Source organism: Cucumis sativus, chromosome 3, assembly GCF_000004075.3.
Source record: "Cucumis sativus cultivar 9930 chromosome 3, Cucumber_9930_V3, whole genome shotgun sequence".
NCBI lineage: Eukaryota > Viridiplantae > Streptophyta > Magnoliopsida > Cucurbitales > Cucurbitaceae > Cucumis > Cucumis sativus.
In genome coordinates, this window is record NC_026657.2 from 30,263,088 (window position 1) to 30,277,632 (window position 14,545).

Here is a 14,545-nt window from a genome sequence, read left to right on the forward strand (position 1 = left end):
TTTGGAATGGGAAAGTGAGATCTAAAAATGACAAATTTTACCAAGTTCTTAGGTAAACAATACAATTCTAATTCTAAAAAGATGATTAATACATGTATTTTTGAGTTCAAGTTATTAAGTGGTAACTATTGTTTTGCAAGTATCTGGGTGCATCTTATAATGGTGGCTCAACATCATCTAGTAGCCGAATATGGCATCCCAACTAAGAAACCAAATATGAAAATGAAAAACCAAAAAGGCCTTTAGATAAATACATGGAAGCCCAACTAAGAAACCAAATATGAAAATGAAAAAACAAAAAACCCTTTAGACAATATATGGAAGCCCAACTAAGAAACCAAATATGAAAATAAAAAACCCTAAAAACGATTTGGAAATTTTGTGATTTTTTGAAATGAAACGTTTTAATTGGTCATTTCCCTTTGTCACCCGATATGGCAACCCAACTCAGAAACCAAATATGGAAAAAGGAAAAACCCTAAAGACATCTATCATCTTCTCCATTTCCTCCCTCAGGTTCTTGTTTGAAACAACGGTAGATTGATCTCCAATCTCCACCGCACTCCATTCTTTGCAAGCCTCACCATTCTTCACGGTAAAACTTCACATTTACACTCTATTCTTTTCTATTGATTTTAATTTTTGCTCTTTTCTCTTACAGTTAGTATTTTCATCGTAAACATAACAATAATGGTGGTCTCTGATGTTGTGATTCAAATTCTATCCAAGCTTCCACCACAATCTCTTCTCCGATTCAAGTCTGTTTGCAAATCCTGGTATCATCTTATCAACCATCCTAAATTTGTAAGAAAACATCTCTTAGATTCTTTTCCCCATAAACATGTCCTCATCAAACGTGCCCTCACCAACCACTCTGGCAAACAAGAACTTGTGTTCTCCATCCTCAAATTCTCTCTCAATGGATCTGTGTCTATTATGGACATCAATTTGACATTCCAAGAGATCGATCCACTTTTAGAACTTTGTGGCCATTCTCACGGCTTAGTTTGTCTTTCCGATTGTGACGAAGTGTTTCTTGTTAATCCTATGACCAGACAGTTTCATAAACTTCCGCCATCGATTCTTATCTTTCGTGGTTGCCATCATGACGATCCTGATCATTACTCTGCAATACCATTTACTATCGGATTCGGGTATGATGCAAAATCTAGCGATTTCAAAGTTGTTAGAATTGTGAGTTGTCGAGGACAATCAGAAGCCAGGATGAGAGTGGAAATTTATGATTTGAGCAGAGATAAATGGAGAGAAATTGGAGCTCCTGAGATTTGTGGCAGTGCTGCATGCACATGTACATTTGATATGTATCACGAAGGAATATTTTATTGGTGGGGATACGGTGAACCAAGGATTTCGGAAAGGGACCATATTATAACATTTGACATGAGTGAAGAGATTTTTGGTAAAGTTTCATTACCGGAGAGCTATGATGACAAAAAGCATAAAATAGTATTAAGGGTTTTGAATAAATCCATAGTTCTTTTTGTTTATCCATATAAAAGTAATGAGACAAATATTGGAATCTTTGAGACAATTGTTGGAACCGATGAGACAAATATTGACATTTGGGAGATGGAGAAGGATGAATTTGGCGTTGTTTCGTGGTCGAAGCTATTGACGATTGACCCTCCTTTTGGAGTTGAGCATCCATTGTTGTTTGTAAGCTGTGAAGAAATGTTAATGGAGTCCAGTGAAGGACATGTGATTATGTATAATAATAAAACTCAGCAGTTCAAAAAGCTTCCAATAGAAGGAGATGTAACTTATGTAAAACCTCACAGATTTGAAGCTCACGATCTTTTCATTAAGAGTTTGGTATCAGTGGAAGGAGGAAAAGATATAATCAATTATGATTTTTAGTATTTTCGAGTTTTACTATTGTAAGTCATATTGTTTGATGTATGTTGTTTGATTGATATGGGTTTTAGTATTTTCCAAACTATTTTAATTAATGTTTAGATGGAGTAAATGACGTTTGTTGCTTAGCTTTCACACAATAAACTTGTATTGCTTTTGGGGTGGAATGTTTGTTTTTAAGAAATTCAAAACTTATTTATAAAACCATCTTTTCTTTTTTCAATTTTTGTTGAAATATTAACAAATTAAGTTACAAAAAATTAACAAATGAATAACGATTGATCCTAAACCCAATAATTTGAATAGAATTAGCATAATGAATTTAAATCCATATTAATAGTTAGTTTTTGTAAAATATAGAAAATATAATATAATTACTATTTTTATGGTTAGCTAATAATAATATTAGTTTGCTTATTTGGTTGTTGGTGGCATTTTTAAGAAATCCTTAATTTATATCATAACATATGAACCAATTTGATTATTATTATATATTAATAATAGTCTATATTTTTAAATAGTGTATTACTCATATTATTGATAATATTGAGATGTATTTCATGTTACAAATGAGATCATTCTCTTGTGAAATCCCAATTCTTATAGGTCATGTAGTTACAAATCATTGTTAGCTATACAATATTATAGTTTTGTTTTCAAGAAAAAGAAATCACTTATTATTAATGTTGAAATGTATCCCACCTATTGTTTTTCTTTTCGAAGAAAAAAAATCAAACACGAAGATATAATGAAAAATGTTATATGTTAGGTATATACAAATAATTGTCAGCTATACAATCATTATATGGCTATTACAAATATCATATTTTTTATTCTCGTAGTATTGGTTATTACAACACTTATTAATATTATTACAAAATTATTTTTCATTAAGAAAAATATGTTACTATATATATTATTTTGTTTTCGTTTGCCTCTCATTTTTTAACAATAATGATTAATGTCACTTTTGCATTAATTTTTTCATATGCACCTTCAATTCTCATTTACCCACTTTGTTTATTCATTATAATATTTCTTTTTTATAAAAGCTCCTTTTCTATTCTTCTATTTTATTTTTCTTTTCTACTTGTTTCAGTATTATCATTCAAAACTCTCTCTAATCTCTTCCCATTCCAATTTTAATCCTCACCCACAAACATCACATATCATTACTATCTATTGAATCCTAAGGTTATACGTCGTTATATGATTACTATTTATTGAATCTTGCTGTTATACGTCATAGAATGAATTTATTAAAAAACGAATAATTGATTTGGTCATAATATAAAATATCATATTGTTTTCTATTTAGGTTTTATTGATGTGAAATAACGTGTTGTTTTAGTTTTGCACTTTCCAAAATGTATATTTTTTTCCTTAATCACACTATTTTAAAATCCATTATACATACAAATGGATGTAATATCAATTCTTCAAGTTTAATATTTGTTTTACCTTCGACATTATTAGAATCACTTCTCTAAAAGCACTTCTACAATTTTTGGTATAAGTGACACATCATAAGTCTATATATACCCTTGTTTTCTTCATTCCGTTCACCTTCTTCTATCTCATTGTTTTGTTCTCTTCTATCAATTCTCAATGACTCAATCTATTTTAATTATTTACTTTTTGAGTTTGGTGGTGTTCGTTAATGGCGGCGTTCCATTTGAGTTCTTCCAATTCGTGGAACAGTGGGGGCCGAATGTATGTAATACTGGCGCTCGTGTCTCTCCATGTCATACTCCGCCTCAAGCCAAGTTCACTATTCATGGCTTGTGGCCAAGTAATCACAGTAATGCTCATCTTCTTTGTCAATCAATAACGAAATATACCAAGGTTTCCATCTTCTTTAATATTTGTATGTGTTCTTTTTAATCTATCTTTAACATTTTAACTAATATAACGTTGTAACATGCTTTAATTTTAGGTTTTATTACTTGAAAGACAACTGAATATATCTTGGCCAGATTTAAAAGGTGGGATGAACAATGAATTTTGGACTCATGAATGGAATTTTCATGGAAAATGTTCAGATCCTCCTTTTAGCTTATTTCAATATTTTCAAATGTCTTTGAATCTTCTACAAAAATTTGATGTGTTGGCCATCTTAAAGGCTGCCGGGCTCAACCCTCAAACCTCCCAAAACATTGGAATCCAAAACATCATGACCCCTATTCAAAGGACAACCAAAAAGTATCCTGGCATCCGCTGCTACAAAAATGTTAAAACGGGCAAGTCGCAGTTGAATGAAATTGTACTGTGTTTGGAAAAAGATGGTGCTACCCTCATCGACTGCCCTACATTTGTTAGTAGCACTTGTGCAAAATCAATTGTATGGTAGAAAGTTGGTTTAGGATGTACTTAAAAACAAACTATTATATACTAAAAAATAATAAATAACATTTTCGTATTATTATGATGGGATGTTGGTTTTTGGTAACTTGAGAGAAACAAATATTAATAAGACCTTATCTGTTTCTGGTGTTTACTTAATGAATATTGATATTGATATTAACACTCTCTTTCGAGTGTTTACTTTGTAAATTTTGGCGGAAATATGTTCTCCACAAAGAAGTTTGTTGAGGATAATATTGTCATTTTCGCTTCGGTTTGGATTTATTCATAAACCATAATTATCACTCACCCGGAAGGTTCGGTTCGGGTTGGGGTTCAGCATTAGATTAGAAAAGAAAAGAAAAGAAAAGAAAAGAACGCTTCTCTCCTTCCTTCTCCCTCTCCCTTTCCTCTCTGTCTCTAATCTCTATTGCTTTGTACCAACGTCGTTTTCTCTGTTGTTTTGGGTTCTTCTCCCTCCTTCTTTATACAACACATAAACCCACTCATCGTTCTCCACCACCGCTGCAACGAATGCCCGCGTCTCGCCCATCGTCCTTCTAGTTTCCCTCCTCATCCATCAGTCTCTCTCACCCCTTCGTAGTCATCACACTGGAGACAGAGGTATACTCTCTTTGATTTCTCCATATATACTTTCCGATTTTTCCCTTTCAAAACTGCAACATTTTAAGTCTTAATTGGCACCTCTATGATCTCGCATGTACCACTCTTTAAAACCACAACCCTAATATGCACCCCACCACATTTTGAATCTGTTCCAAATAAATTATCAATCTTCGTGTGAGGTATGATGTCTCCTAGTAGATGAGTATTGTGTTTCTTGTTGAAATTTTGTGAAATGTGTTTTTTTTTTTTCTCTGTTCTCATACTCATGAATCGATGACTTTTGACCCATGAATCAATGACTTCTGTAGATACATGGAGTTTGCAATAACTTATAGACTAATATAATTGGGTTAGATGTGAGTTAATATAATTGGGTTAGATGTGAGTTAATATAATTGGGTTAGATGTGAGTTAGTTGGAGAAAAGATGTTGTAGATCAAATTTGGGCAAATGGATCCAATTTCTACTGAATCAGCTTAGGGCTATGAAGATATAATATTCTTCTGTGCTCCAAGTTTTCATATATTCTTTTGTGCTCCAGCTCCCGCTTCAGGTTTCTCTTCCTTTGCTTTGAATTTGGACTGATTTTGACCACCCAATAGATGTTTATGTACTTGCCAGTTGATGCCTGATGTTTTCATTGCATCCTTGCAGAACTTTGATACATTTTTATGGTTCGTGAATATTTCATTGTTTTTCGCTTTTTTCCAAATAATTTAATGAAATTTCTACTAACTAAAACACCATTTTAAAAAACAGATGGAGCAAATTTAGACTATTAGTAATAAAGTATATTAAATTCGATTATTAGGATAAAAAGTCGTAGATATATATAAATTTTCTTTTCAAATTTGGTGTATAAAACCTCAACATGTTAGAACTCTCAACTCCCTTAACGATCTAGCTTCTTGCATTTGTGTATGATTTTTGCTGCTAAAATATTTTTCATTCTTAGTTCTACTTATCTACATACATATAATACTGCCCTTGTTCTTTGATTGTTGAGTTCAAGTTATTAAGTGTTAACTATTGTTTTGCGAGTATCTCCGTGCATCTTCTAATGGTGGCTCAACATCATCTAGCAACTCCTACAAAATTAAATAACACAACAAATTAGAAAATCAATCAGAAAAGCCATTCAGCCGAATATGGCTGCCCAACTAAGAAACCAAATATGAAAATGAAAAACCAAAAAACCCTTTAGATAAATACATGGAAGCCCAACTAAGAAACCAAATATGAAAATGAAAAACCAAAAAACCCTTTAGATAATATATGGAAGCCCAACTAAGAAACCAAATATGAAAATAAACAACCCTAAAAACGATTTGTCATTTTTGTGATTTTTTGAAATGAAACGTTTTAATTGGTCATTTCCCTTTGTCACCCGATATGGCAACCCAACTCAGAAACCAAATATGGAAAAAGGAAAAACCCTAAAGACATCTATCATCTTCTCCATTTCCTCCCTCAGGTTCTTGTTTGAAACAACGGTAGATTGATCTCCAATCTCCACCGCACTCCATTATTTGCAAGCCTCACCATTCTTCACGGTAAAACTTCACATTTACACTCTATTCTTTTCTATTGATTTTAATTTTTGCTCTTTTCTCTTACAGTTAGTATTTTCATCGTAAACATAACAATAATGGTGGTTTCTGATGTTGTGATTCAAATTCTATCCAAGCTTCCACCACAATCTCTTCTTCGATTCAAGTCTGTTTGCAAATCCTGGTATCATCTTATCAACCATCCTAAATTTGTAACAAAACATCTCTTAGATTCTTTTCCCCATAAACATGTCCTCATCAAACGTGCCCTCACCAACCACTCTGGCAAACAAGAACTTGTGTTCTCCATCCTCAAATTCTCTCTCAATGGATCTGTGTCTATTATGGACATCAATTTGACATTCCAAGAGATCGATCCACTTTTAGAACTTTGTGGCCATTCTCACGGCTTAGTTTGTCTTTCCGATTGTGACGATGCGTTCCTTGTTAATCCTATGACCAGACAGTTTCATAAACTTCCGCCATCGATTCTTATCTTTCGTGGTTGCCATCATGACGATCCTGATTATTACTCTGCAATACCATTTACTATCGGATTTGGGTATGATGCAAAATCTAGCGATTTCAAAGTTGTTAGAATTGTGAGTTGTCGAGGACAAGCAAAATCCAGTATGAGAGTGGAAATTTATGATTTGAGCAAAGATAAATGGAGAGAAATTGAAGCTCCTGATTTGTGTGGCAATGCGAGATTTATACCTTCATTTGATATGTGTCACGAAGGAATATTTTATTGGTGGGGATATGGTGAACCAAGGATTAACGAAGTGGACTCTATTATAACATTTGACATGAGTGAAGAGATTTTTGGTAAAATTTCACTACCGGAGAGCTTCAATGACACAAAGCATAAAATAAGTTTAAGGGTTTTGAATAAATCCATTATCCTTTTTGTCTATCCATTTGAAAGTAATGAGACAAATATTGACATTTGGGAGATGGAGAAGGATGAATCTAGTGTTGTTTCGTGGTCGAAGCTATTGACCATTGACCCTCCTTTTGGAGTTGAGCATCCATTGTTGTTTGTAAGTTGTGAAGAACTGTTAATGGAGTCCAGTGAAGGACATGTGATTATGTATAACACGGCAACTCAACTATTCAAAAAGCTTCCAATAGAAGGGGATGTAACTTATGCAAAACCTCACAGATTTGAAGCTCATGATCTTTTTATTGAGAGTTTGTTACCGGTGGAAGGGGGAAGAGATATGATCAATTACGATTTTTAGTATTTTCGGGTTTTACTATTGTAAGTCATATTGTTTGATGTATGTTCTTTGAGTGATATGAGTTTTAGTATTTTTCAAATTATTTTAATTAATGTTTAGATTTTGTTACTTAGCTTTCACACAGTAAAATTGTATTGCTTTTAGAGTATAATGTTTATTTTTAATGTATAGATTTAATACATAACAAAACTTATTTCTTTTTCAATTTTTGTTGAAATATTAACAAATTAAGTCAACAAAAATAACAAATGAATAATGATGGATTGTAAACACAATAATTTAAATAGAATTAGCATAATGAATTTAAATGCATATTAATAATTAGTTTTTTCATTAAAAATATATATACAATATAATTACTATTTTTATGGTTGCTAATAATATCAGTTTGCTTATTTTGTCAGTGTTGGCATTTTTAAGAAATCCTTAATTATATTATATCACAACCTATAAATCAGTTTCGTTATTATCATATATTAATATTAGTCTATATTGAATACACATATTATTGTTAATATTGAAATGTATTTAATGTTACAAATTAGATAATTCTGTTTTAAAATCCTTGGAAACAAAGCTTTTTAAGGAAAAGAAATAAAATATGAATATAAATTGAAAATTCTTATACCCAAATATGAATATCAATTGGGAATTCTTATATGCTACGTAGTTACCAATCATTGATTGTTACAAAATTCTTATAATTCACTTGTTAATATTATTTCAAAATTATTTTAATTAAAAAATATATTTTTTAATAAGTATATATATTATTTTTTTCGTTGGCCTCTGATTTTTTAACAATAATGAATAATGTCACTTTTGCATTAATTTTTCATTTGCACTTTGGAAGAAAAATGTAAAAAAAAATACATATATTGTTTGACAACCTATTTTGTAGTCCATTCATTGTTTTTTATACTCTGGAAGCTTGTGCTTCCTCCTAACTTTTCCATGAGTTTGAATGACAAACATTATTCAAATCTGTGAATTGCTTTTTATTTTTTCTTAATTTAATTTAGAAAGTTTGTCCATCAACTTTCAAATACTACATATGATGGTCGTTGCAGGCCAATTATTACTGTCATTTTTATCATTTTCGATAATTCTATTGACGATCAACTCGATCGGATTGTCATCGACTGACCTTGAAAATATTAATTTAAACATTTTTAATAAATAAAAAACCAAACATATAAAAGTAATTATAAAAAAAAACGTTTTTCTCCAAGGAATTCCAATTAAGCACTTTGTTTATTCGTTATAATATTCCAATTAAGCACATTAAAAAAGAACTTTTAAAAAATACAATTTGTTTTATTAGAATAGAGAGCCTAAAACATTTTTTCCCCTAAAAACATTTAGAGTTTGAGCTGAGGGATTTCCTAAAAACGCAACTTTAGTGAATAGAACTTTGTCATGCATTATTTTAAAATTCTAAACAGAATAAACTAGAATTATTGAAGTTATCAAGTCTAAAAACAAATCAAAAATGCTTTCTACAATTTTATCAATCAAAATTAGAAAACAGCATTCAACAAATCCAAGTTCCAAACAAGCCATCCATCCTGACCCTGACGAAAGAAAAGGTACTACCAAGAGACTAGTAAAAGGTTAGTAGTTTCTAAGCAAAATGGAAGAAGATTGAAGTGTTCCTCAACATAAGATGGAAAAAGAAGATGACTGCAAAATCTGGAAAGTAGAACAATCTTCCAGGCCAGAAACTAGAGATGGTTGATTGGCCTTGCCAGCTGACTGATGTTCGGTACCGAAAAATTATACTCTCACAGGACTTCGAGTTAAGGAATGAATTACCAAAAATTCGCTGAGGAAGTGAATTTGATGAGTTGGAAGAGAGTTTTGCTTCCTTTTCAGTTAACTGCAAGCTCAGCTGGTAAGAAACTGAGTGTGTCTTGGTTGGAGAGCTTAGTCTTTGAGATCTTAAGCACCTGCACTGCTTCTTCAACCTTGGCAGCCAGAGATTCAGGTGACTCTAACAGGAGTAGCAATTCCGAGTTGTCCATCTCCAGAAGCATGCCCGTAATTTTCGCAGCAAGGTCCGGCTGCAAGTGTCATTTCTAATTCTCAGCAATCAATCCTTACCTTATTTTCTAGCGTTGGTGTGTGTGTGGTGACTATAGAATCATCCAGTATCCTAAGCAGGGCATGCAAATTAATTGTGAACTTTGGCACAATCATTTCTTAATCGCTCCTAAAAAGCAAACATGCTCTAAGTAATATGGTCACAATCAGTTGTACCTTGCGCTTTTGGACTAAGGGGTAAAGATGCTCCCCAAGGATCTGTTTCTGTTGGTCTGGGGGAGAGGAAGCAAGCATGCTGCTCAGTATTTGTGACCCCTGAGAGACATCTCCAACAGAATTAAAAGCAGCAGCAGCAGCTGAGGCTCCAGAAGTTTTGTTCGTTTCACATGAGCGAGCATTTGGGACATACTTAACCTGTCCGGTCCACTACAACAGAAACCTCAGAAAATCATATTTTACAGTAGAACACACCATATGAATATAACACCTTAGAGTGGCCAATGACTGATTAAGGACATGTTTGGTAATGATTCTAACAAGCATATGTTTGAGAGTGATTCTAGAATGGTTAAAATTGAAAAGATCCCTAGAATGGTTAAAATTGAAAAGATCCCAACAGATAAGAAAAAATAGATTACCATAGAAACCATTCCGATAAAGTCTATCCCACTCTAAAAATCAGAATAATGGGACAAAAACGAGGGCATAAGAAGGCAAGTGAATAATTCGTAGAAAGACCAAAACAGTTTACCTGCTGATTGCTGGATGATTTTGCAGTAACTACTGACTGATTGGCATCTTGTGAATTTTGCATATATGAGACAGATTGGACTCCATTCTGATGAGAAAGAATTGGTCCATTCATTTTGCCTCTGTTCTGTCTGGGTTGCCTCGAAGCAGTCGGTATCTGTGGAGTAAACGTTAGAGATTCTAAGAATCATAATAATAATTCCACTCTTGCTGAAAAGACAAAATGAAGAAAGAATGCTTAATTTTTTTTTTAAAATGGCTTACAAAAAATGGCTTACAAAATGGCTTACAAAAAAACCGACATATAGGTTCAATCCAAGAAAAGTTTTAACTTACAATAGGTAGTGGTGAAGGTTGAAAGCCAGGTCGTGCAGGAGATGTATACGTGTTAGGTCTCCACCCAGGCCTCATACCTAAAGGCTGAAACATCAGACCTGGACGAGATGCTACAGGTGGAACAACACCAGGTGCTGGGTAGTAATAAGGTGGGTAACCACCAGGAAAAATTGTAGTTGACGGTCCTGGTATCCCTGCCAGCCGTTGAGCAAACTGAAGCTTCAATTGCATTTGTCTATCCTCTTTTCTTTGTGCTATTGCCAAATAGAGCGGCTTCCCGTGAAACATGCATCCTATGGGTATACAGTATTCAGTATACGGTGTCCAAGGAAAGGCAATTAGCAGAGACTTAACCAATAGAACATAAGAAATATATGATAGGTAGACAATAAAACAAGAAATAGATGCCAATTAAGCTGTGTGAAATATATTTTTAAGTTTTTTCCATCTAACAATTCATACTTGAACATTCATTCTTAAACTTTACTTAATTCTACAAATCCATGGATTCAAGTTTCTACAAGATTGCCTAACCAAATTTCAGTTCGAGTAAGGAAGAAAATGAAAACTTCCTTCAAAACTTAAACAATTCAGGAACACGAGCAACACAACTAAACACGTATATTGAACGTTTAAGAAAAAAATTATATTAGTAGTTCCTGTGCACTCATCAACTACTAATGTACCTTGCAAAGTGTTCACAGCTCTTTTAGCTTCATCGGGATTGGAAAAGCAGACAAATCCAAACCCTTTGTTTATTCCCTTGTCATCTCGCATAAGTTTTGACGAAGTGATGGTGCCAAATTGACTAAAACGCTCTCTTAGTTCTTCATCAGTAACATCATCATCGATGTTCTTCACATACACATTTGATCCCTATGTGTGATAGGAACATGTTGTTTGTTAGGAAAAAAGAGACTATAATTATACCAAGAATGAAAAGGACGAGTTTTAAAAGGTACCTTGTATTTTAACACTTGCTCCTTACATTTCTCTTCATAATGTCGACGTAATACTTCCTCACGCTCGGTCTTCTTTTGTGCCCTCGCAATGTAGATAACCTTAGAACCTGATAAAGAAAGACCCATAGTGACATTAATTGAGTTAAAATTAAATAATCTAGTTGAGAACAAAGGGGACAAAAAAAAGATGTATTTTGTACCAAGTTGTGATCCATTAAGTGTTTCCAATGCACGTTTGGCATCATCAGAGTTTTCAAAGTTGATAAAGCCAAAACCCCTTGACACCCCATTCTCATCCCTTGAAATAATCATGCTGGAAATTTTTCCAAACTCAGAGAATTTCTCCTGCAAATGCTCTTCCCCAATTTCTGGGTCAAGATTTTTCACGTACAAATTGGTATATTTAATATCAGGATTGGCCAAAACTCGATCACTTTTCCTGACAAACTTTCCAACATATCTGTGACACATGTTATGAATGTAAATTAACACATACAAATAATAAACATCGAACAGTTACTAAAAATTGTGAATTCTCATGTATATTAATTATTTCATTGCATGGCTGATGAAGTGAGAAGTGCTGTATTTACATCTGCTTATCCCCAACAGTAAATCCATTCAGTGACTCTATGGCAGCATTTGCAGATTCCTCAGACTCAAATTGAACAAAGCCATATCCTTTGCTCTTTCCATCATCGGATGTGGCAACTTTGCTGGACAGAACATTTCCAAATTTCTTAAATAGCTCTTGAAGTCCTAAACTATTGATTGAATCGCTCAAGTTCTGTGTTGGTTAGTCAAGTTAACCAGAAAAAGAACAAAAGAAGACAATTATTAAAATGTCAATTTTAGGCATATAACGTGATATTGATTTTACAGGCCAAATTATTCTCTCTGGTAAAAACAGCATAAACCTTAACAAACACGTTCCCAATTCCACTTTTTCTTGCATCAGCATCGCGACGTGACCACATGACTCGAATCGCTCTTCCATTCAGCATACTGTGATTCATTACCTCTATGGCATTGGTTGCTGTTTTAAATCAGACAGACAGAACAAAAATACATAGTCGTCACAAGATCATTTACTCAACAGTTATAGAGATTCAAATACTCATCCAAGAACTAATCTCAGAAACCACCATTTCCAAATTAAGCAGCAAAATGATGAATAAAAATTTATTAAAAAACAGAAAATTAAGGAAGTTGGTGAAAGCAAAGAAATAACAGAAGCCTTAACCGGCTGTTAAACAACCTCTTTATTACTATTATTTTCCTTTTTTTTTCTTATCAAATCTCATCAAGAACAAGAACAAATTAAATTAACTAAAACCGTGATCAGCAAACATTCTTTTCTGCAATAAACTAAATAATAACAATAATAAATTCATCAGAATCTCAACGAATATAATCCAAAGACTCATATAGTCTTTTATTAATCGATCGTACGTCATTTAATAATTTCTCTAAACAAGAAAGAAATAAAAAGAAAAAACAAAAATCGAACGAAACAAATGTACGGAATACTTAAGAATGAGACGAGAAATAATTGAATAAGAGAAGAAAAAACGAATAGACGCACCATCTTGAGGAGAAATAAAATTGACGTAGCCATAAGAGAGAGAGCGTCCAGTGGAAGAATCTCTACAGATACGAACAGAGGCAAGGCTCTTGAATCCAGAGAAAGCATCAAAGAGCTGTCCATCAGTAACATCAGGATGAAGGTCTCCAACGTAGAGGGAAGCCGGAGAGGCATGAGCCGTAGGCTGAGAAACTGCTGCCATTGAAACGCAAATCACACAAACACCTGCAATGGAAAGAAAAGCAGATCATCATCAACAACTTCATAATAATAAGAAAGCCACAGACGACGAAACCTGAATAATGGTGGTGACGGTTTTCTTTAGAATCTGTGTGGTTGATTATTATGGAATAAATGGAGAGAGTGAGAGAGAAAGAAGAAGAAGAATATTGAATTTCGGTTTCTAGAACGGGAGATTGGAGAGAAGGAAAAAGAAGAAGAAAGAAAGAAGAGAAGGAATTTGGAGAGTGAGGCTTTTGCATGGATCCAGTGCTTGAGCCGTTAGCTATAAAAGATTCGGTATAGAAACGAGCTCACGCGCCATATCCCACACTGGAATCCAACTTCCGCTCGCTAATTTCTTGATTCTTTTTAATCTGACGTGGAAATTATAATTAACGTGAAATTTTTGTTGTTATTATTGTAAAAGTGTAATATTCTTAATGTGGTTAAACGGCGTCGTGTTAGAAGTGAATGGTTATACTGATGTTTTGGAGTAAATGGTATACTGGTAGAGCAGGTAGACGGTAAGAATGAGAGTACTTGGAAATTTCAACGGAGGGTTGCATGAAAATAGGAGGGAATGTGTAGAAAACAAGAGGGCGGAAGAGGGTGAGATTAGTAATAAAATAGAGAATTCTTCAAACAAGAGGGCGGGAGGTCTATTTTTATCCGTTTCCTTTTCTTTTTTTGGCTGTCTTGTGATGGGGAAGAAGTAAGAATCCACTTCGGAAAAGGTTACGAAGTCAATTAATAAAAATTAATTCATTATTTGTGAAAAATAAACCCTTTTTTACTAATTTATTGGGCCAAACAAAAAAACTTAAGTAAAGTTAATAATTTGTTAAGTAAGTTATCTTGATCTTTTTTTTATTCTTCTTATTTGGATCTAATTTATACGTTTGTTAGTGATATTTGGTATACAAAGTTGAAGTTAAGAGTAGACCGCAAAATTCAAATTTCTTTGTTAATGAACTTTTTTAATACAACTACCGAGAATTGGATTCAAAT

At 33.2% G+C, this 14,545-nt stretch overlaps 4 protein-coding genes across 7 annotated transcripts; 3 read left to right on the plus strand and 1 right to left on the minus strand.

Annotated features, from left to right (window-relative positions):
• The first annotated feature begins 383 nt into the window (after nt 1–383).
• LOC116402723 (F-box protein CPR1-like) lies at nt 384–2,079 on the plus strand. The gene is made up of 2 exons (XM_031882683.1): nt 384–595; nt 662–2,079. Exon 2 carries the CDS (start codon nt 691–693, stop codon nt 1,876–1,878), a length of 1,188 nt encoding a protein of 395 aa, XP_031738543.1. The 5' UTR covers nt 384–595; nt 662–690; the 3' UTR covers nt 1,879–2,079.
• Nucleotides 2,080–3,447: 1,368 nt separating this feature from the next.
• On the plus strand, nt 3,448–4,334 carry LOC116402724 (ribonuclease MC-like). The gene is made up of 2 exons (XM_031882687.1): nt 3,448–3,720; nt 3,812–4,334. Exons 1-2 carry the CDS (start codon nt 3,484–3,486, stop codon nt 4,223–4,225), a joined length of 651 nt encoding a protein of 216 aa, XP_031738547.1. The 5' UTR covers nt 3,448–3,483; the 3' UTR covers nt 4,226–4,334.
• A 221-nt stretch (nt 4,335–4,555) lies between these two features.
• On the plus strand, nt 4,556–7,836 carry LOC105434964 (F-box protein CPR1-like). Of its 3 annotated transcripts, XM_031882685.1 has the most exons (3): nt 4,557–4,842; nt 6,320–6,398; nt 6,465–7,836. In XM_031882685.1, exon 3 carries the CDS (start codon nt 6,494–6,496, stop codon nt 7,637–7,639), a length of 1,146 nt encoding a protein of 381 aa, XP_031738545.1. In that variant the 5' UTR covers nt 4,557–4,842; nt 6,320–6,398; nt 6,465–6,493; the 3' UTR covers nt 7,640–7,836. The 3 variants fall into 3 exon arrangements, with proteins under 3 accessions (XP_031738546.1, XP_031738545.1, XP_031738544.1); XM_031882686.1 differs by lacking the exon at nt 6,320–6,398 and having other exon boundaries at nt 4,556–4,842; XM_031882684.1 differs by having other exon boundaries at nt 6,320–7,836.
• A 1,230-nt stretch (nt 7,837–9,066) lies between these two features.
• Nucleotides 9,067–13,910, minus strand: LOC101203793 (polyadenylate-binding protein 7). 2 transcript variants are annotated; one of them, XM_031882011.1, is made up of 11 exons: nt 13,611–13,910; nt 13,316–13,540; nt 12,648–12,766; nt 12,324–12,517; nt 11,931–12,190; nt 11,731–11,837; nt 11,455–11,644; nt 10,769–11,061; nt 10,434–10,589; nt 9,899–10,096; nt 9,067–9,702 (listed from the first exon to the last, which is right to left on the minus strand). In XM_031882011.1, the coding sequence occupies exons 1-11, from the start codon at nt 13,795–13,797 to the stop codon at nt 9,511–9,513; spliced, it is 2,121 nt and encodes a 706-aa protein (XP_031737871.1). In that variant the 5' UTR covers nt 13,798–13,910; the 3' UTR covers nt 9,067–9,510. The 2 variants fall into 2 exon arrangements, with proteins under 2 accessions (XP_031737871.1, XP_004137852.2); XM_004137804.3 differs by having other exon boundaries at nt 9,899–10,108.
• Between the last annotated feature and the right edge of the window lie 635 nt (nt 13,911–14,545).